The sequence below is a fragment of the Thamnophis elegans genome, chromosome 13, assembly GCF_009769535.1.
Source record: "Thamnophis elegans isolate rThaEle1 chromosome 13, rThaEle1.pri, whole genome shotgun sequence".
Lineage (NCBI taxonomy): Eukaryota > Metazoa > Chordata > Lepidosauria > Squamata > Colubridae > Thamnophis > Thamnophis elegans.
This window is the reverse complement of record NC_045553.1, coordinates 22,759,736-22,781,268: the sequence shown is the minus strand read 5'-3', so window position 1 is coordinate 22,781,268 and position 21,533 is coordinate 22,759,736. Positions and strand designations below refer to the sequence as shown.

General features: G+C 44.1%; 1 protein-coding gene across 1 annotated transcript in view; it reads left to right on the top strand.

The window, feature by feature from the left end:
• The first annotated feature begins 8,324 nt into the window (after positions 1-8,324).
• The window catches only part of KAT6A (lysine acetyltransferase 6A), an 80,056-nt gene continuing 66,847 nt past the window's right edge, over positions 8,325-21,533 (top strand). Inside the window, exons 1-2 of the mRNA XM_032229130.1 lie at positions 8,325-8,427; positions 10,188-11,093. Coding sequence (XP_032085021.1) covers positions 10,491-11,093 — 603 coding nt within the window. The 5' untranslated portion in view covers positions 8,325-8,427; positions 10,188-10,490. The remainder of the gene's footprint in view (positions 8,428-10,187; positions 11,094-21,533) is intronic.

Below are 21,533 nucleotides of genomic sequence, written 5' to 3'. Positions count from 1 at the left end.
GGGAATGGGAAAGGAAAGGGGAGGGAGGGGAGAGAAGAGGAAGGAAAGGGAAAGGGAGGGCAGTGGAGGGGAGAGAAGAGTTGGAGGAGGAGGGAGCAACAGGAAGAAGCAAAAGAAAGTGGCTTCTTCTACGACTGACAGAGATACAGAAGACTGACAGCCATCCCTTAAGCCTGGGAACATTTCATTTAATCTTCAGCAGCAGCTTTCAGCCTCAAATCATTCGCAAACTATGCAGTGGGAACAATCTTTGCTCTCCGCCCCCACCCCTATCCCACAGTGTTAAACCTTCCTGGAACCTGCAGATTTTGGGACAAGATAGTAGCTGAACAACAGAAGGCAGGAACCTCTTTGTGCAAGGGCTGTTGCTTACAACACAGGCCCCCTGCCTAGTTTACAGGAGATGGTTCAGCTATCCCCAGGGCCTTGGGAATGCGAGGAGGGCGAAAGCAGCTGGTGCCCTGAAGTGGCAGCCTGCCATTGAGGTTAACTCTTGCTGTGCGGCAGCCCCCCCCCCCCCGCCACGGCCAGTCGGGGACCAAACCTCCGTCATGACCCTGAGCATCTAGAAAAACCCCTTGGCTGCCCAAATCCCTTGGGGCAAAACTCATTGAACAGCTGCCTCACTCTGCAGTTTTGGAGGTCACTGTTAAGGGAATCAGTGTGGTTGTTAAGTTAGCAATGCTGTTAAGTGAAACCGGCTTCTTCCCCATTGACTTTGCTTGTCAGAAGGTCGTAAAAGGGGATCGGTGACCCCTGGGACACAGCCATTGGGCGTAAACATGAACAGGTTGGCAAGCAACTGAATTTTGATCATGTGGCTACGGAGAGGCTGAAATGTTCGGGGGGAAAACAGTTATGTCACCCCAAAAAGTGCTTTTTTTCAAGAGGCAGCTGGACTTTCTGGTTTTTCTTTGAAGACGTTTTACTTCTCATCCAAGAAGCTTCTTCAGCTCTGTGCATAGCTACATGTCTATGGAGATTCTCAGTCCTCCAGGTCACAGTTGTCCGAAAGGTTCTTTTTTCAAGAGGCAACCTGGACTTTCTGGTTTTCTTTGAAGAATAGAATAGAGTAGAGATAGAATGGAATAGAATAGAATAAGACATTAGAATAGCATAGCATGGCATGGCATGGCATAAGGAATAGGAATAGAGGAATAGAAGAATAGAATAGAATAAGAACAGGAATAGAGTAAAATAGAATGGAATGGAGTGGAAGGGAAGGGAGGAATGGAATGGAACAGAACAGAACAGAACAGAAAGACAGAGTTGGAAGGGACCTTGGAGGTCTTCTAGTCCAGCTCCCTGCTTAAGGAGGAAGCCCTATACAATTTCAGACAAGTGGTTGTCCAATCTCTTATTTAAAACTTCCAGTATTGGAGAATTCACAACTTCTGGAGGCAAGTTGTTCCACAATCAGTTCTCATTGTCAGGAAATTTCTCCTTAGTTCTAAGTTGCTTCTCTCCTTGATTAGTTTCCACCCATTGCTTCTTGTTCTGCCTTCAGGTGCCTTGGAGAATAGCTTGACTCCCTCTTCTTTGGGCATCCCCTGAGATATTGGAAGACTGCTATCATGTCTCCCCTGGTCCATCTCTTCGCTAGATGAGCCATGCCTAGTTCCTGCAACCGTTCTTCATATGTTTTAACATCCAGTCCCCTAATCCTCTTTGTTGCTCCTCTCTGCACTCTTTCCAGAGTCTCCAGAATCTTTTCTACATCATGGTGACCAAAACTGGATGCTGGATTCCAAGGGTGGCCTTACCAAGGCCTTATAAAGTGGTATTAACACTTCTGTTTTCTAGTCTGGTGCCTTAATCACTTGACAAAACTGGCTCTTTTATTACCTTTCTTAGCTGTTATCCTTGCCACCCTTCCCTATCCTGCTGGATGTGATGCGACATCCGGAAAAATATGGCATCCTTCACTCAATCCTCCAAGGAAAGACACAGAGCTGAAGAAGCATCTTGGATGAGAAGCAAAACATCTTCAGAGAAAAACCAAGAAAGCCCAGTTGCCTCTTGAAAAAAAGCATCTTTGGGGACAACTATGACAGAGAATCTCCATGGATGATCCTAAGTCCCATTTTTCAGTGCTTCAAACAATGACTAAACGGCTGTAAGTTAAGGACCGCCTATACACATGACAGTACTTTTTAGCCTACTGTAAGGAATCGAGTGGACTGTCTCTAAAATAAGTTTTGACTTATTGCTGGACACCTAATCCGGAATTAAAGTTCAGCTCAGCCTCTAGCACAAAGTAGCTGGCATCATCTCAAAAGCTGGCTTACTGTAACCTGAAATGCCACATTCCGGATGACTGCTCGAACGGCACACTCCAAAAACTTTTCCTATCCTCTCTCACTTTTTGGTGTTGGCGGTGCAGATCTGCAAAGTGAGAAATTAAGACGATGAAGAAGAAGGTGGTTTTTAAGATGTTAGATAAGCATTTGTCTGAAATGGTGTAGGGTTTCCTGCCTAAGCAGGGGGACCTCCAAGGTCCCTTCCAACCCTGTAATTCTATTCTATTCTCTATTCTGTTCTCTATTCTATTCTCTATTCCATTCCATGATTTGCTTGTTCCATAAACTAATGCAACGAAGCAATGGATGGGGTGACATGACAGCAGTGTTCCAATATCTCAGGGGCTGCCCCAAAGAAGAGGGAGACAAACTATTCTCCAAGGGACCTGAGGGTAGAACAAGAAGCAATGGGTGGAAACTAATCAAGGAGAGAAGCAACCTAGAACTAAGGAGAAGTTGCCTGACAGTGAGAACAATGAATCAGTGGAACAGCTTGCCTCCAGAAGTTGTGAATGCTCCAACACTGGAAGCTTTTAAGAAGAGGTTGGACAACCATTTGTCTGAAGTGGTGTAGGGTTTCTTGTCTAAGCAGGGGGCTGGACTAGAAGACCTCCAAGGTCCCTTCCAACTTTGCTATTCTAAATGGCCATTTGTGGGAATGGCTTCAGGGATGAGAACGATTAAAATAATGGTCGGAGAAGAGGAGCAGAGTACACCCAAGGGAAGGGGCATGGCAAATGCCTCAGAAGGGACCCTCCCTAGTTTCTTGGACTGTAAAGAGGAAGGAAGTTTCTATCAGTTTAAAAGTACAGGTAGTCCTCGGCTTACAACCGTTCATTTAGTGACCATTTCAAGTTACAACAGCCTTGACAAAAATGACTTATACCTGTGTTGGCGAACTTATGGCACATATGCCACAGGTGGCATGTAGAGCCATATTTGCTGGCACGTGAGTCGTCAGCTCCAGTGCGCATGTGCACACCGGCCACATGATTTTTGGCCTTCCAGAGAGCTGGGCAAGGCTGTTTTCAACCTCCCCCCTCCCCCCCAGGATTCAGGAAAGCCTCCGGAGCCTGGGAAGGGTGAAAAACGGGTACAACGGGCCAACTGGAAGTTTGGAAACAATCCGTTTCCGGCTTCCGGGGGGGGGGGGGGCATTTTCGCACTCCTTAGGCATCAGGAAAGCCTCCAGAACATGGGGAGGGTGAAAACTCCCCCCCCCCATGCGAGTGGGGCTGCATGCACATATACAGGGGGTCTGCATGCAAATGCGAAGGGGTTGCACCCACATGCGCACGTGGGCGGGATGCATTGCATTTCGGGTGTGGGCACACGCGCGCTATCGCTAAGGCGCACACAATTTTTGCACACCTTTATAAAAGTTCATCATCACTGACTTATATTATGAAAGGAAAAAAAGTTGTGGGTAGCTGTTGATGCCTTATTTTATTGTGCTGAAGGACTGTCTCCCCCCCTTTTCTCTTGCTTTCCCCACCCACTATCCACTTTTTCCTTTTTCCTTCTCTGATTTCCCTAATATTTACTTTTGTATTCTCTTTGTGGGTCATATGATAAACAAATAAAAACTGTGTTAGAAAAAAAAGACATGACCATTTTTCACTCTTACAACATTTTTCATACTTGCAAAATCGTTATGATCATATGGTCAAAATTCAGATGCTTGGCAAGTGATTCATATTTATGATGGTTGCAGTGTCCGGGATTCAAGTGATCCCTTTTGCAATCTTCTGTTGTGGCCCTCCAGCGGCCAGAGGAGCTGGCAGCAGATTTGGACAGTGAGGAGGTTGGGAAGGAAGATGGAGTCTGGGAAAGGCTCTGATGCGGGCTCTGTGTCAGAGGCAGAGAGGGGACCACAGCTGTCTGACAGTTCTCAGCTGCCTTCACAGTCAGACATCAGTGAGGCAGAAGAACAGCTGGAGCCTGTTCCCAGTATGCGCCTGCACAGAATTGCCAGATGAAGGGAACAGCTAAAGAACAGGGATCGAGTTAGTAGTACGGCCACAGATGGACGATGAATGGCCTCTCCCAGAGGAAATAAAAGAGGAGTGAAAGGGGAGTGGTGTTTGCAGGAGACCATTAGTTTGCTTAATTGGTTCGTGACTCTCTGAGACTCCTTGCCAGGTTTTGCAGAGATCGACCTGGCAGCTCTCCAAGCCAGATAAGGTCTGGGGACTGTAAATCCTCTCTCGAAAAACTTTGCTAGATGTGAATGAGCAGAATTCACAGTCAATTGATAAAAGGGGTTCTGTCGGGACCAGGAGTTTGCTTCAGGCTCTTGGGAAGCCTCGGTAAGAACCTTCTGACAGGCAAAGTCAATGGGGATGCCAGATTCACTTAACAACCATGCAATTAACTTAAAAGCTGCAGTGATCACCTTAACAACTATGGCAAGAAAAGTCATAAAAAGGAAGGACATTCACTTAGCAGACGTTTCGCATAGCAACATAAATTCAATTGCAGTTGTATCCTGAGGACTTACTACCTGTAACCATGGGTGATGCTTCTTGTCTGGGGTACCCCACAAGCTGACATCACTGTGCCACTTTCAAAGTGAGAGGAGGCCTTTTGCACATCTCAACAGAGGGAAGTGTTCACTGGTCTCCCTCATGCAGCGCACTAAATCATAATACGATGTAGCTTTGGCCAAGTGTACTGTTTGAACCTTAGCCATTTGTAATTGAAAACCCTCCATATGGCTTAGCATATTTCACAAACTGAGCCGTCTGTTATTCAGATCAGGCTTACAGAAACCATAACTTAAACGAGATGGATGAAGCAGGCCATCGGGCCTCAGCTCTCTCCAAAGAGACTCTATAAAAAACTCCAAGGATACTTTCATCGTTTGCACTGGAGTAGTTTTATTTTAGGGTTAAAAAATCCAGCTTCAAAATTCATGTGAGTTCATTGAGGTTGTTTCCTTTGATTATTAATTACCAGCAAATCCAAACTTGGTTGAGGTAATGAAGCAGGGACACTCTTTATCATCTTTTTTAGTTATGTTAATATTTGCATTATAATTCTAATTTACATGAAATATATTACATTACATTAATACACTGCACTACAATACATTACATTCATAGGCATAATATATATCTGAGCCCATGAATGAATGAGGCAAGCTTTAGCTGTGCCGAGATCAAATTCGATGCTCATATTTATATTTTTACCAGGGAATATGTCCAGTCCAAATTTGTAAGATTTACCCTTGCCGTTCGAAGAAGCATTAAAAAATGCTGCCGTATAGATAAAAGATTGGTTTGGTTTAGGTTGGTGCCAGAGCCAAGTGAACTTCATGGGTCACATGATACCCCTTTTGCGACCTTCTGACAAAGTCAACTTTTGTTGTTAATTGCGTATCGCAACCCCATGGACAATTTTCCTCCAGGCCTTCCTGGCCTCTACCATCCTCTGGAGTCCTTTGAAGCTCACGCCTCCTGCTTTAGTGAATCCATCCAGCCACCTCCTTCTCTGCCGTCTCCTTCTTCTTTTGTCCTCCATCGTTCCCAGCATTAGGCTCTTCTCCAGTGAGTCCTTCCTTCTCATCAGGTAGCTAAAGCATTTGAGTTTCCTCTTCAGGATTTGGCCTTCTAAAGAGCAGTCAGGGTTGATCTCCTCTAGGACTGACCAGTTTGATTGCCTTGCAGTCCAAGGGGCTCGCAGGAGTCTTCTCCAGCACAAGAGTTCAAAGGCCTCCATTCTTTGGCGATCAGCCTTCCTTATGATCCAACCTTCATAGCCATGCATTGCAACTGGGAAAACCATAGCCTGGACTAAATGCACTTTTGTAGGCAGGGTGATGTGTCTGCTTTGTACTATGCTGTCTACATTTGCCATTGCTTTCCTCCCCAGGAGCAAGCCTCTTTTAATTATTGGCTGCAATCCCCATCTGTGGTGATCTTGGAACCCAGGAAAATAAAAATGAACTTAACACCTGCAATAATTCACTTAACAACCGCGGCAAGAAAGGGGGTAAAATGGGACAAAACTCACCTGAACAAATGCCTCGTTTAGCAACAGAAAGTTTGAGCTCAATTGTGGGCCAAAATTCAAGGGCTACCTATCAATTGTACCCTCTTTTTATTATAACTCGGGTATAGGTGGTGCTTTCTGCGATTGTAAAGATTTGTTCCTGGTGGCGAGGTTAATCTTTTCTTTTTCTGACCAAGGACAGCCTCGAATTGCGTAGAAATCTGCTCCAGGGTCTGGAAAATAGCCAAGGCAGTCGCTGGGAATAGAGGAAGGAAGGGCTGGACGTGGACTGGCAGGGAAAAATTTCAGGCTGGTCTAGTTTTCTGCCAGTCTCAGAATGGGTGGGGAGGAACTCAAGCTGAGAAAAAACTCTTGTTAAGCCACGTTCCCCGAGAATATTATACTTTAAAAGAGCCAGCCTGCCTATTCATGTTTAAGATGGCAAACGATATAGTCCTCTACGAATAAAAGTCTTCTTTTGATTTTGTTCCAGGCATTCAGAATTCTCTGGTTTTGAAATGCCTGGGCTACCCTTATTTGATTTTGTGTGCTAAAGTGTGATATTTTACCAGCTCAAGCAGGTGAATTTTAGAGCTTCTGTTTAATTCTTTAATACTCCCCTTCCTTTGGACTAGTACATAGGCGCAAATTATACACACACACACACACACACATATATATATATACATACATACATATATGTACATACATATATATACACATATACACACACACACACACACACATATATATATATATACATACATACATATATGTACATACATATATATACACATACACACACACACACACACACACACACACACACACACACACATATATATATACCAGTGGACCCGGAAAGCAGGCCACACCTACAGAAGAGGTTCCAACAATTTTTGAAACCCACCACTGGTATATAAATTCTGTAGAATAGTGAGACAAAAAGGGTGGCTCAGGGGCTAAGACACTGAGCTTGTCAATCAGAAAGGTCGGCAGTTCAGTGATTCGAATCCCCAGCGCCAAGTAATGGAGTGAGCTCCCGTTACTTGTCCCAGCTTCTGCCAACCTAGCAGTTTGAAAGCATGTAAAAATTGCTAGTAGAAAAATAGGAACCACCTTTGGTGGGAAGGGACCAGCATTCTATGCGCTTTTGGCATTGAGTCATGCCAGCTTTGAAATGGAGATGAGAACCGCCCCCTAGAGTCGGGAACGACTAGCACATATCTGCGATGGAAACCTTTACCTTTAGAAGCCAAGGACGAGGCAAGGACTCCAAGCCCTTGCCTGCTGATGCTTGAAGGAAGGGATCATGGGGCGCTTGCAAGCTAGGGATGCCCTCTTTTTATCCGGGGGGAAGCAGCACCCCTCGAACTGACTGCTGGAGAAGCCTGGAAAGGGGCCGCACAACCCCCCTTGCCGATGTGCATCTGCTAGGCTTACCCTTGGATCGCAGAGGGTAAAAAACACAGATAAAAGAGAAGGCAGTTGCTGCATCTGCTGCCGTGGCCTAGAGGTGGCGTTCCCACCTCACAACCAGGAGGTGGTGAGTTCGATCCTAGGTAAAGGAAGATGCGGGGGGAGGGTTGGACTAGATGACCTGCAGGTGGTTCCTCCATCAGCCTTGCTTAGTAGCAAAGCTTAAAGCAAGCAGGCGGGGCTTACTCCGGAGTAAACGCGCAAGGAAGCGACCCAGAGACTTCCGATCCTTCTTGCCGGCTCGCAGAACCGCCGCTTTTTGCGCGGATTGCTTTCGCGCCTGCGCAGAACCGCGTGCTCTCCCCCCCCACTGGGCCATACTCCCTCTCTCCAAACCGCACACACACACATATGTGTATATACATAGAGAGAACGTGGCTGCTCCCTCAACCCGCCGCCCCTCCCTCCTCCTCCTGCTGCTGCTCCCAGTTCCGTGCCGCTCTTTCCTCTCTCTCTCTCTCTCTCTCTCTCTTTCTGAGGCTGTTCCCACACCCCTCCCCCGCGGCCGGCTCCTCCCCCCTCGCCAGGCTGTTCCGCTGCCAAAGGGCCTCTCCGCCCTCCGCAGCGCTACGGACCCAAGATGGCCGCCGTGTCAGTTTGGGTCTTCGTTGCCGTCTGGCCTGAGCCGCCTGGGCTCCGCCTCTCCTAGGCCCCGGTAAGGCTCGGCCGCCGCCGCCGCGGGGGGCTCCGGACGCGGCCCTCGGCGGAGACTAAGGTGGGGGGGAAGAAGGCGGGAAGGGACGGCGCCGGAGTGGCCGGCCGAGCGTCTCCTCAGAGCCGGCGGCGCGCGCGAGAGAGAAAGGCCTCCTCCGCCTCAGGCCCCGCGGCCTGCTCCGGGCGCTCGCTCGCGCCGACCCCGCCAGGCCCCCCGCGGCAGGTGGAGAGGAGGCCGCTTCTCGTTCCCCGCAGCGGGCCCGTCGCCTCACGCCCAGCCGGCCTCAGGGGCTCTTGCCAGGCCCTGCTCGGGCGTCGCGGGTTAGGCCTCTCGCTCGCTTTCCTCAGCCGGGGGGGGGGGGCTAATTCGGACCGCCTTTACCCGGCCAGGGAGCCCCCTCGCTTCTCGCTCCGTGGACGGCAGGGCTGAGGAGAACTGAGGCGCCGCCGCCGCTGCGGGCTGGTTCGCTTCTCTTTTGGCCGCGGCCCTCCCGCCTTGCTTCCGATCCGGGTCCCCTGCCTGCTTACCCGGCCGCCGCTTCTCCCCCCTTCCAGAACGAGGCTTATTTATTTTAATTATTCTTTATTTTTTGGCCGTCCTCTCCTCATCTCCGGCCGAAAGGCTCCCCCATCCCCCACTTCCTCGCCGCGGTGGTTTGAAGAGGCGGAGGGATCCCGGGATGCCGTCCCGCCACAGGAGGTCGTCGAAGAGAAGGAGAGAGGGAAAGTTTTCCCAGGGAAAGTTACTTTCCCACAGGAAAGGTTTCTCCCTCCTCTCCCCCCTCTCTCTCCGCCTAGGTAGCCCGGGGTGGTTGGACAGCGATGGGATCCCGTCAGGGCTCCCCAGTTTTTGAGGTTTTTTTTCCGCTTCTCTTTTATCTCTCAGTCCTTTTTCTTCTTCCCCCTTTCTCCGTTTTTTAAAAATAAATAAATAAATAAATCCGGGAGGGGAGTTGGGAAAGTTTGCCAGTTAGTTGCCCCCATGGCTTTGCGTGTGTTTTTGAAAGAATAGAACGGTCGTGTCTGTTCGTGTTGTAAAGGAGATCAGCTGTATGTAATGATTGCTATCCAATAGAATAGAATGGAATAAGGAATACAATAGAATAGAATACAGAATAAAATACGGAATAGAATAGAATAAGAAGTGGAATAGAATAAGGAATGGAATGGAATACGGAATAGAATAGGAAAGAATAGGAAAGAGAATAGAATAAATATTGGAATGTAGAATAGAATAGAATTCTTTATTGGCCAAGTGTGATTGGACACACGAGGAATTTGTCTTTGGTGCAGATGCTCTCAGGGTACATCAGGAGAATAAAATACAGTCTTCAAGATTCAAGGTACAACACAATGATAGGGTAACAAATAAGCAATCAGGAAACAATATCACAGTCTTTCTTGCAAAACACAACTCTCTTGTTTTGTGGGCTAAAGAAAGAATGTTTTGGAAGGGGTTTTGCCTCCCTGGTATAAATTTGGAGCTTGGTCAATGGCATCTGGCTGCCAAAAATTCAGAGTTGTTTGGGTGGGAGGGGGTGGGAGGGGAAGAAGAAAGGACTGACAATTGCTGTTTAAAATAATAAAGTTCTGAAATGCTTTCAGTTTCAGTTGTACAGCAAGTAACTGTTCTTAGAGGTAATTGGGGAGGGGTGTTTATAAACAGTGCTGTTGTGAGATAACAAATCCTACAATATCTTCTCAGATTGTGTTAAATTGCTTAATCTATGTTTTTTTCTCTCTTTCCTGCTTTCCTTGCAGGTTGCACAGTTTGCCTGTCAAATTGGGAATACCAAGCAGTGGAATGAAATGTATTGACATCTTTTTACTTGTGTGGATACATATTTTTCATCTGGGTTTTCTTTTGGGGTGGGTATTGGAAAACATGAATCAGAAATAGGAAATACTGATGTTCGAAAAAAACAAGACCAATTTGGGGCCAAAAACGTATATGCTATGATTAACTGGCCCTCTTTCTCCGATCGTCTGTTTTCCCATTGTGTGAAACTCCTTCAGCATAGGGATAAGGGATAACGACTCTATGGATATAAAGAATTTTTCACCATGGTAAAACTCGCCAACCCGCTGTACACGGAGTGGATTTTGGAGGCAATTAAAAAGGTCAAGAAGCAAAAACAACGGCCATCAGAGGAGAGGATTTGCAATGCCGTCTCTTCATCCCATGGTTTGGATCGCAAAACTGTCCTGGAACAGTTGGAACTGAGTGTTAAAGATGGGACTATTTTAAAAGTTTCTAATAAAGGACTTAACTCCTACAAGGATCCAGATAACCCTGGACGAATAGCACTTCCTAAACCACGGAACCATGGAAAGTTGGATGGTAAACCAAATGTGGACTGGAATAAACTGATCAAAAGGGCAATTGAGGGCTTGGCAGAGTCTTCTGGTTCATCTTTGAAGAACATTGAGCGTTTCTTGAAAGGGCAGAAGGATGTCTCAGCTTTGTTTGCCAGCAGTGCCCCTTCCACCTTTCACCAGCAGTTGAGGTTGGCCATTAAGCGTGCTGTTGGCCATGGCCGACTCCTTAAAGATGGACCTTTGTATCAACTCAACACGAAAGCAGTCACACACGCAGACGGGAAAGAGAGTTGTGAGTCTCTTTCTTGTCTTCCTCCGGTTTCACTCCTTCCACATGAAAAAGATAAGGTAAGAATTGCATGCTTGCTGAATCTTTGCTAGTGGTAACAAATGATATCCAGGCCTACCTTGAGTTGCGGAATTGTAGAAATGTTAATAGTGAGCTGTGTATGCTGGAATTTTCCAGTTCCCTTCTTGGCTCAGAAACTGACTTTCTATCAAGTCCTCTCTTTATCAGGTTGTGCCATCCTCAGTGTCAAAGTTACAGTCCAATGCTACCTTGCAAAGTTGTTGAGAGGATTTTTGAGAACGCATATGTAAATTATCTAAGGTGTTATATAAGTGATAAGCAGCCTGGACATCTGATACATATATTTAAATTGTAAATTTTACAGTGTTGTAAAAAAAAAAAACCTGGGAGAATCATTTCTGAAGGATGGCACAAGTACTAAATTTATATAGTGCATAATTGTCACTGGCACTGGTTGGTTCATTGGAAAGTAAAATTTGTCAGTGGAAATATTGTCATTATCTTATTAAGTACATATATTCAGATTCCCAGATCCGCTCAAAAATAGGAATGGATTTAATATGGCAAGACACACATTTATTTTAATACAATGGTACCAATTCGTAATCCTAAATATGGGACCCTGGGTGGTAACCCCTGACTGGTTTTAAATGAGCTTTGTAATTAAATAGGGCTGGCAGTATTTGGATTAGAGACCACCAGGAACTCGAGGGCTGTATTCTGATTGGGAAATCAAGGTGGTAATTGCAAATCATGTTGACATTATTGCCAAGAATCTCTGATGTTTGTATCTGTATCAAAAATCAAGCTATGCCCCAAGGTGTCCCTACATTGGTATTAACAATCGTATCTGTTAATGTTATAAAATATATTCAGTGTTTGCTATTACAATCTTTCCTGCAATAGAACTCTTACCTTGTCTAGAGTGGTATAGAGGAGTCTCCTGCTTGAACAGGGGGTTGGACTAGAAAACCTCCAAGGTCCCTTCGCCAACTCTGTTATTCTGAAACTGCATTCATAATTTTAAGTTACTCCCTGGTTACTAGCAGAATTAAAGGTATGGATTTATTTTCTAACTTCGGTGTTTTCTAATGATGTGATAAATATACTTTGACCTGTTCTTCTTCCCTTAGTCTTCATTGACTAAGACTAGAGTGTTATTCAGTGCTTATCATGGTGGTAATAAGTATAGGGCTGTGCATTGCTTCAGTCAGATCCTAAAAGTTACTTTGGAACATCAATATAGCACCTGCCTGTACCTCATAATCAGGCATGGCTTTTCACACAGCAACTGCAGAGGATGAACGTGGGAAAGGATGCAGTTGATTTAAAGAGAGGGTACTACATTAACTGTGGCATCCAGCTGGAGTATTTCAGATCCAAAGCTCTGCACAGTCCTACTGGTAGTTATGCGCTTGAATTCCTTTCACTAGTAGTCCTAAAGCACAGTTGCTTTCAGAAGTAGTAGTAGGAGAAAATTGGGAGTCTGATACAGCAGCACAGAGAAGAAAGTTTGAGTGTCATATTTGCTTGGTGAGCCTATAATTCCAATAGAAATGGTGTAATCGTCTGCAACAGTTACAGATTGACAATGAAGCATCCACAGAAGGAAGTTGGAAAGCTACTCAAAGTTTTTTCTAAGCCTAAACTTGTCCAATGACAAATAGTTGGCTCCTAAACTCAGCTCACCTTTGCATTGAGTAAGAGTAGTGTATTGGGCAACCTGTTGGGCAGCAATGTGACCATTAAGAGTCAAGCTAGCCAAGGAGGTAGCTTATGGCAGAGAATTTAGCAAGCTAGGGCTTGAGTCTACTATATCGCTTACATACATGATGCTGTCATTCTTAGGTCTCCTTGAGTCTTAAAGTGGCATTGAATGATTTTTCTGTGTAGACTATGTCAATTATGTTGACAGTTTTAAAGTTTTGAGCCTTGATAGATTTGAAATCTAAGAATGAAGTGAAAGAATTGCCAATGTAGTGTAGTGTCTAATAGAATGATGTGTATGCAAATATTACAGTGTAACCCTGTTTACAACTTGGGGTGTAAATTTGTTTGTTAGATTTATAGTCTGCTTTTCTCAAGTCTTATCTCTGCCTGTCTCCTTGCAAGCAGTGTTAGTTTAGTGTCTATCCTGATTGTTGTTACATTTACTGTCTTGTTTAAATGGAGAAGTTCTATATTTCTGGAAACCTACAATTCTTCCCTTTTAAGGGGAACTATTTTGTATATTATAGCTGATCTGGCTTTACCTCCTCTGTTAACTTGTGTGAGATAGATTGATCTGAGAAAAGTAACCCTATGATTAAGGTTAGGAGAATTTTGAATCCAGCTCTTCTGCCTAAAACACTTAGCTGCCGCACTGTTTTTAACAATAAATAAATTTGATGTTTAATAAATTTATAGGCCGCCCAATCCCGAAGGACTCCGGGTGGTTAATTTCCTCTCTGCTGGTTAATTTCCTGCCCTGTGGCAATTAACCCCAAATATTACTAGGGTGCGATTAAAGAAAAGTATTAAGGAAGCATGTGGATTTCACTGAACAATTCATCTTGTATTGTGGAAAGGTGTTTTGTGCCTTGTTGCCACCATCATTCCTTTTACATGTTGACACAGCATCTTTATTCTGGGGCATATTTAACTACTAATTCTGCATGTTTGTCCTGATGTCTATACTATTGACACAAGCAAAGTCTACGTAGGATTGTAAAATCCCAAAATAATTTTAGTGTTCACCTGTTAGGTGTGCATCTATTCTTTGTGGCAGCAGCCCTGTTTTTTTCTAAAACTCCCTTCTCTCTTTTCTCTCTCCTTAATACTTGGACATTTCTATTAAACAGTCCAGACAAGACTGAGGCTATGCTACAGTATGCCCAGCAGAATACAATAGTTGTCTAGGGTGAGGTGGGGTGGGGTGGGATATGTTTGAGAAAGGAAGATAAAGAATATTTATTGCATGTCTTTTACAATTTGAAATTATCTTGCAGGAAAGTTTATAAAGTTTGTCCAGTGATGTATCTCTTAAGAAAGCCTAGTTAGGACTTGGCATTGTGATGCTTGCTGTTTTTTTAGAAAAAAAAATAGATCAGAATTTAATACTAACCTGTGATGTGGTTTGTTTGGTTTTGGTTTAGTGTGTTGTATGACCATAGTCACATTGTTTTACAAACTATGGTTTATGACTTGCTATATAGTACTCTATTGCATGGATCCTACCATTAGGACTTACTCAACTATTTAAACTATTTCTCAGGCAATATGTGATACCAATCTATAGACCAGTGATGGCGAACCTTTTTCTTATGGTGTGCCAAAATTCCACAATTGTGCCCATGCCCATACCAGTTTAATCCTCCCTGCCCACCTGCGCATGACCCCTCCCAAGCCTCCGGAGGCTTTCTCCATAGTGAGGGGGGGAGGAGTATCCAGAATCGGTTGACCTTGTCCTCTCATGATTGGATGAGTCAGATAAGCTCTTTGGGCAATGCCACCTGGCCACCAGGTATTCCCCATTATTTGACTCATCCACTCACTGGAAAGGTGCACCATTCTGGACCTCCAGTAATTTACAAAGGATTAAGGAAAATAAGCTTGGACCTGGCAAATCCTGCCTCCCTACATTGCGCACAGCCTCCTCCTGCAAGGACTGGATTGCCACAAGCCCCCTGGGGCGGCACCCTGCCCTGGCCACTGAGTGAGACCGGAGTCACTCAGTAAGGACCCTTGCCGGGCAAGCAGGAGGAGAGGGCACAAGCCTCCTGGAGGCAAGCCCTTGCCACAGAGGTTCACAGGAGCAGACAAACCACGGCTTGTTAAAACGCCCTGGAGGGCCTGCTCAGAGGCTCAGAAAGAGCTGCGGGAGGCAGGGGAAGGTGAGAGAGAGCCTCCAGCGGTAGCGGCAGCCACATGGCAGCCTGCAAAGGCACAAGCCATTTCCATGTGCTCCAGCAAGTAGGAGCTTTTTGAATTTGGAGCCAGGGCCATCTTGAAACCACGTGGTCCAAGATGGCGGCCCCCAGCAGCTCAGAGGAGGCTGGCAGGAGCCGAGCTCTCAGCCCTGCAGCAACAACATTGGAGGTTCTGAGGAGCCCTTAAAAAGGTTAAAGACCATCGCAGAGGCATTAGCCAAAGGCGGGGGAGGCAGGCAAAGGCCAAAAGGAGGCATATCTCCATCAAGGGGGTTAAAGAGGCAGGCCGTGGATCAATCCCCCCCCCCACTCCAAGCCTACCTCCAAGATGAATCACAGAGACAGCTGCCACAAGGCCTGCAGCAGGAAGAAACCCCCCCTCCCAACCTGAGGAAAGATTGCCACTCGGGCAGGGTAGAAGAAAGGAACCCCTCCCCCCAGGGGAGGATTCCCTTTGGCTTTGTCATCCGGTGTTCCAGCAACCTTGCTATCACGATTTATGCAAGCCCTATTCTGTCCTTTTCTGATTGCCTGAGTAGCCTCTTCCCTTTAAGGAAAAACTTCCCCTTTAAGGAACAGAAGAGGGGGGGGGGAGAAGGGTCTCAGCTATCTGCAGTTATCAGCAGGAGGCCACAGGGGAGAGTAGTAGTACAAGCTGTGCTTTTTGTTTTTTTGTTGCTAAGTCTTGAGGGCGGGGCTATGGTATTTGCCCCGCAGAGCCATTTGGGAAGAAGGGGGAGGAGAGGCCCCACGTGGCCCAAGATGACAGCCCCCTGCAGCTGGGAGGACAAGCAGGAATCAAGTCCTCGCTGCTAAAGGCTGCAGCTCCACTGGAGGGACAGAAGAGCCTCCAATCAGGTTAGAGATTACCCCTGAAGGCCCATCCAAGGGTGGGGGCGGCTAGGCAAAGAGCAAAATACAATGCAATGCAATACTATACAATACAAAAGCAGAGTTGGAAGGGACCTTGAAGGTCTTCTAGCCCAACCTCCTGCCTAAGCAGGAAATCCTATACCATTTCAGACAAATGGCTATCCAACATCTTAAAGACTCCCAGTGTTGGGGCATTCACAACTTCTGGAGGCAAATTGTTCCACTGATTCCATGTTCTAACTGTCAGGAAATTTCTCCTCAGTTCTAAGTTGCTTCTCTCCTTGATTAGTAGAATGTAGAATGTAGAAATTTATTTGTATGCTGCCCTTTTCCCTGGGGGGACTCAGGGCGGCTCACAACCCAAAAGGGAGGGGGAGACAAACTTTTAACATATAAGACAATATAATTAAAAACACAACATTCATACCATTCGGGCGGGTTACAGTCTTAGCCCCAGGCCTGACGGGATCGCCAGATTCTGAGGGCTGTGCGGAAGGTCTGGAGGGTGGTGAGGGTACGAATCTCCACGGGGAGATCGTTCCATAGGGTCGGAGCTACCACTGAGAAGGCTCTCCTCCGCGTAGTTGCCAGTTGGCATTGACCAGCAGATGGAACTCGGAGGAGGCCTAATCGATGAGATCTAATAGGTCGCGTGGAGGTAATTGGCAGTAGGCCAATAGTTTCCACCTATTGCTTCTTGTTCTGCACTCAGGTGCCATGGAAGATAGTGGGGCTGCCTCTTCTTTGTGGCAACCCCTGAGATATTGGAACACTGCTATCACGTCTCCCCTAGTCCTTCCTTTCATTAAACTACACATATCCAATTCCTGCAACCTTTCTTCATAGGCTTTAGCCTCCAGTCCCCTAATCCCCTTTGTTGCTCTTCTCTGCACTCTTTCTAGAGTCTCCGCATCCTTTCTACATCATGGTGACCAAAACTGAATGCAGAATTCCAAGTGAGGCCTTACCAAGGCCTTATAAAGTGGTATTAACACTTCACGTGATCTTAATTGAATGAGTCGGATAGAGTTCTTCGCCAATAATGGGGAATACCTGGTGGCCAGGGGGCGTTGCTCAAAGAGCTTATCTGACTCATCCAATCATGAGAGGACAAGGTCAACCCATTCTGGATACTCCTCCCCCCACTATGAGAAGAGGCGTATCAGGTAAGTACCAACGCTCTTCTCTGAAGAGGGAGAAAATGGCCTCCTCTGGCCCTCTGGAAGGGCAAAAATTAGCTGGCTGGCGCATGCATACATGCCAGAGCTGACAGCTGGCGTGCCAGCAAATATGGCTCTGTGTGCCACAGGTGGCACGTGTGCCATAGGTTTGCCATCACAGCTGTAGACTATAGGAATTGTTGTTAGCCAGTGCAGTAATTAGCTTGTATTTCTTTGTTGATCAGAGTATAGAGGTTTTTCTTCCTGTTAATGGCTATCAGGGAAACAAGTGGAAGAATCTCTTCTCTCCTCCACCAGACCTGTCACTCATCATCATGGAATTCTTCGCTTGTGGGCTACCAGACAAGCAGTTAAAAACAAACCTAGTGTAAACACATGCTGAGTTCCAAATCCACATCCAAAACAATTGGCCCTTTATCGATCTCTTTCAAGAAGGCAGCGTTCTCTACACCTCTTAGAGAACATTTGAATATTTGTGTATGCTTTTTACTAGTGTGTAAGCAGCACCCGCACTTAATTTATTATCTGTCAGTTTAATTTCTCAATTGTAACTCCTTTGAGCATCTTGAATATGGTGTTGTGAATGGAGCCTACTTGTTCTATAAAGTCTAATATAATGGAATAGTCTGAAAATCCATTTTTATTAACATTGTTTTAGAAGTCCAAAAAGAGACTCTTGGTAGTATTTTCTTAAAATCCAGCCCTTAAACAGTGAGACATAGCGGTGGTCTTTAAACTATGCAGCTACCTGGCTAACAGATTTCATCTCCTTTAATAGCTGGGCTGATGTGTTTGGTAAGGTCAGTGAAGAACTGGTCTGGAATCAGAAACTGCCAAAAACAAATACAGATAGTCCTCAACTTGTGACCACAGTTGCACTCAAAATTTCTGTTGCTAAATGAGACATTTGTTAAGTGAGTTTCCCCGTTTTGTGACCTTTCTTGACACAGTTGTTAAGTGAATCACTGCAGTTATTAAGGTTGTTAAGTGAATCTGGCTTCCCTATTGTCTTTGCTTGCCAGACGATTGTAAAAGATGGTCACATGATTCGCAGGGCAGGGCAAATGTAATAACTATGAGCCAGTTGCCAAGTCATCTGAATTTTAATCACGTGACCAAGGGATACAGCAATGGTCTTATGTGTGAAAAATGCTGTCCTAAGTCACTTTTTCAGTGCTGTTGTAACTTTGAATGGTCACTAAATGAATTGTTGTAAGTTGAGGACTACCTGTAAATACATAAATGCTCCAACATAATTTTCAGAGTGAATATGACAATCTTGAAACCTTGTAATAAAATATTTTAAACTATAGCACTCTGAAAGTTCTTGTAGAATAAAAGTTTCCTTATTTTAAAGAGTGACATATCATTCCTTGGGGGAAAATTATTTGAGAAACTGTGCTCTCAGATATTTTGTGCCTGGAACTCCTGTGGTTTGTTTCTCTTGGAATTTGTGGTCTGTAACAGCTGGAGGGACCTATGTTAGGAAAGTCTTGCTGCTGTATATGCTTGTGTTTTGGAAAACCTCTAGAATTGTTGCTCCTAATTCTCCAAGTAAACGTTTCCTTTGGCCCCCAATGCTTCAAAAGAAACACCATTTAGTAAATTATGGAGAATGCATGTTAATATTGACCAACGGCTCCATTCATTGCATGGGAGCCAATGTATTGTGCCAAGACATAAAGACAACTCTTTGTGATTCAAAATTTAATTAACCTGAAACAGTGGTTAGATGATATTGCTGTATTTGGATCATTGTATTTCAGTTTAATAACTTAAACTAAATATAAGAATGCCTTCACTCTTTTCATGAACTGGCAAGCAAACCAGGAAGTCTTCCATTAGCTGTAGTTCCTTGTCGAAGACGAACTAATAAATTATGATTTAATGCCAGGCAGGGCATTAATATTTTTCCCAGCTTTTAACTGTAATTTTCCAATTTAATAAGTAGAAAATCTCCCACGTTTGCTTTCTATGTAATTCATACTCACCTTATTTATTGGCTGTTCATTGAACTGGCTCAACTATTTCCAGCAATTTACTTTTCTTTGCCTTTGGTGAGAGTCTGAATATCTTGAATTCCCAAACTGCCCCAGACCCTATGGTCAGTTGCAAGGCAATAGGAGAGTTCTGATCCAAAACAGGTGGGGATTGCCTGACTGCTTATCCCTATTGTATGTCCTGCATATATTTTCTGAGTCATTTTTAGAAATCCAGTGTAACATAAACTATTGCATGGAGTGTCAAAGCTGTTAGTTTTTGAATGCTCCTAATTCTACAGAATTATTGGTGGAGTGATTCTACTGCTGCCTTCTGCTCTGTGCATGTACTTTGATGTGTATCTACCCTACCATGAAGTATAGTCTTTTAATGTTTCCAGACTTTTTCAAATAGTCACTTAAGCAAACTTCTTTTAGATCCAAGCCCTGTCCTTAGACTATCATAGTTTTCAAGTCAAAAGGTTGACCAAGTCTTGTGTATGTGTGCTATTGGGCTATCACTAGCACCTGATAGAATCATGATTGGCAAAAAAAACAAGGAAAGAAAAACAATGGCGTTGGTAAGCTATTCATTTCAGATTCTATTTGAGCTATTCATAGCCACAACCTCCCTGAATCAAAATCTTAGTAGTTTCTTGCCAGGAATTTGAAATGAGTGGATGGGGAAACAGGATTACAAGCAAAAAGTATTTTTACTGTTCTGCCTCTTGCATTATATCTTATCTCTGCTTTTTCTCTAAACAATGTCCAAAGGAAAATAAAACTGTAAGTTTACTACTGTGGACTGTCATGAAACTGGGGAGAAGTCCTGTCTGTTTTGGGACAGAAGAACCAGGGAAAATGATGTGGGGAAAGATATAGTTTGGCCCATTTTATGACAAATTCAGCAATACAAATAGTCCTCGATTTACAGCAGTTCATTTAGTGATCATTCAACGTTACAACGGCACTGAAAAAAGTGATTTATGACCGTTATTCACAGTAATGACCTTTGCAGCGTCCCCATAATCATGTGATCAAAATTCCAACATTTGGCAACTGGTTCATATTTATGTATGTTTTGGGGTCCCAAAGTCGTGTGATCACCTTTTGCGCCCTTCTGACAAGCAAAGTCAACCAGATTCACTAACCACTTCCGGAAATCACTTAACAAATGTCTCACTTAACAACTGAAATTTTGGGCTCTATTGTGGTCGTAAGTCAAGGACTACATGCCAGATATTGTGCACCACAATTTTAATAGCAAGTTAACAGAAGAATTGTAAAATTCATACTATATGAATTGGTGCATCAGTTTTTTTTTTGCTCTTCTGAACTGCCACTTCCAAGTGATAGTTTAACTTAATAGAGAGCAGTTTTGATTTAATGAAAAAAGTTGTATCAGTTGACAGTATTTGTACTAATATTGCAAAGTATCTGTATCTCACTAATCTTGTGGAGGGAACAAAAGATAAGAGGATGATCCATCTGGAGGAGGACTTGGTAATTTATGTTTCTGGCACTCATGCCCATTTTGTTTCAAATCCTGCTGTGTGTAGCATGATTCGCAACGATCTATGCTTAGAATACAAATATTTGAAAACCGTAATGAAATACATTGATTTTGTAAAATGAATCAAGACAATTTACCATATTGGCTTACCTGAATTTCATCTTTCTAATGCACACATTTCCTAAGCAAAATACAAGATAAAGTTACATTTGAGTCAAACTCATTTCCCAGTGATTAAACTGAGACACCAGTGCAGTTTTCTGAGAAAATAGGGTAGCTTACTTCCAGAATATTTTTTCAACGTCTTGATCTCTGCTATTCTATGACTGAAATAAAGACTGATTTGATTTAATTTCCTAATCTGTAGCCTGGTAGTCTCCCATCTAAGTAAAATCTATGTCTACCTTTGGTTTCATTTTGAGATCACCCAAGGTTAGCTAGGCCCTGATACTTGATATATATGTTCCAGATTAGCTCTTACAATTAAAGTGTTTTAAATAACCACATATTTTATATTTTAAATGAATATGAGCTGATTTCTTGCCATACAACCCATTTCCGTTATGGCACTACTCCGGGATTGGGCGGCCTATAAATTTAATAAATGAAATTTAATAAATGAAATATTTATTGAGTGTATCTATGAATTAAGGATTTTTGTTTGGTTCTATTTGTGAATCCTAGCAAAATTGCTTAGTCTTTCAGTATGCAAAATTTTCTAGAACCTTAAGTGGGTAAACCGGTGTTTCACCAAAAGATTCTGTGTGGCTGTGTTTTAACATATTTATACTCAGATTTCATTTTAAACCTGATCATTACAACTTTCTTTTATTGGCTGCCTCTTAAAAATCTATTTTAATCCCTGTTTTTAATCCATTTTAAATGGTAAGATAGCTCAATGTTATTACAATCTTCTGCTTTATTGGCATTTTTGGATGAGTTGCTTAAAGCTATTTTAAACAAAATATTCTACCAGAGAAATCTTTAGTCCCAAGAAAAAAATAATTCAAATAATTTATATTCT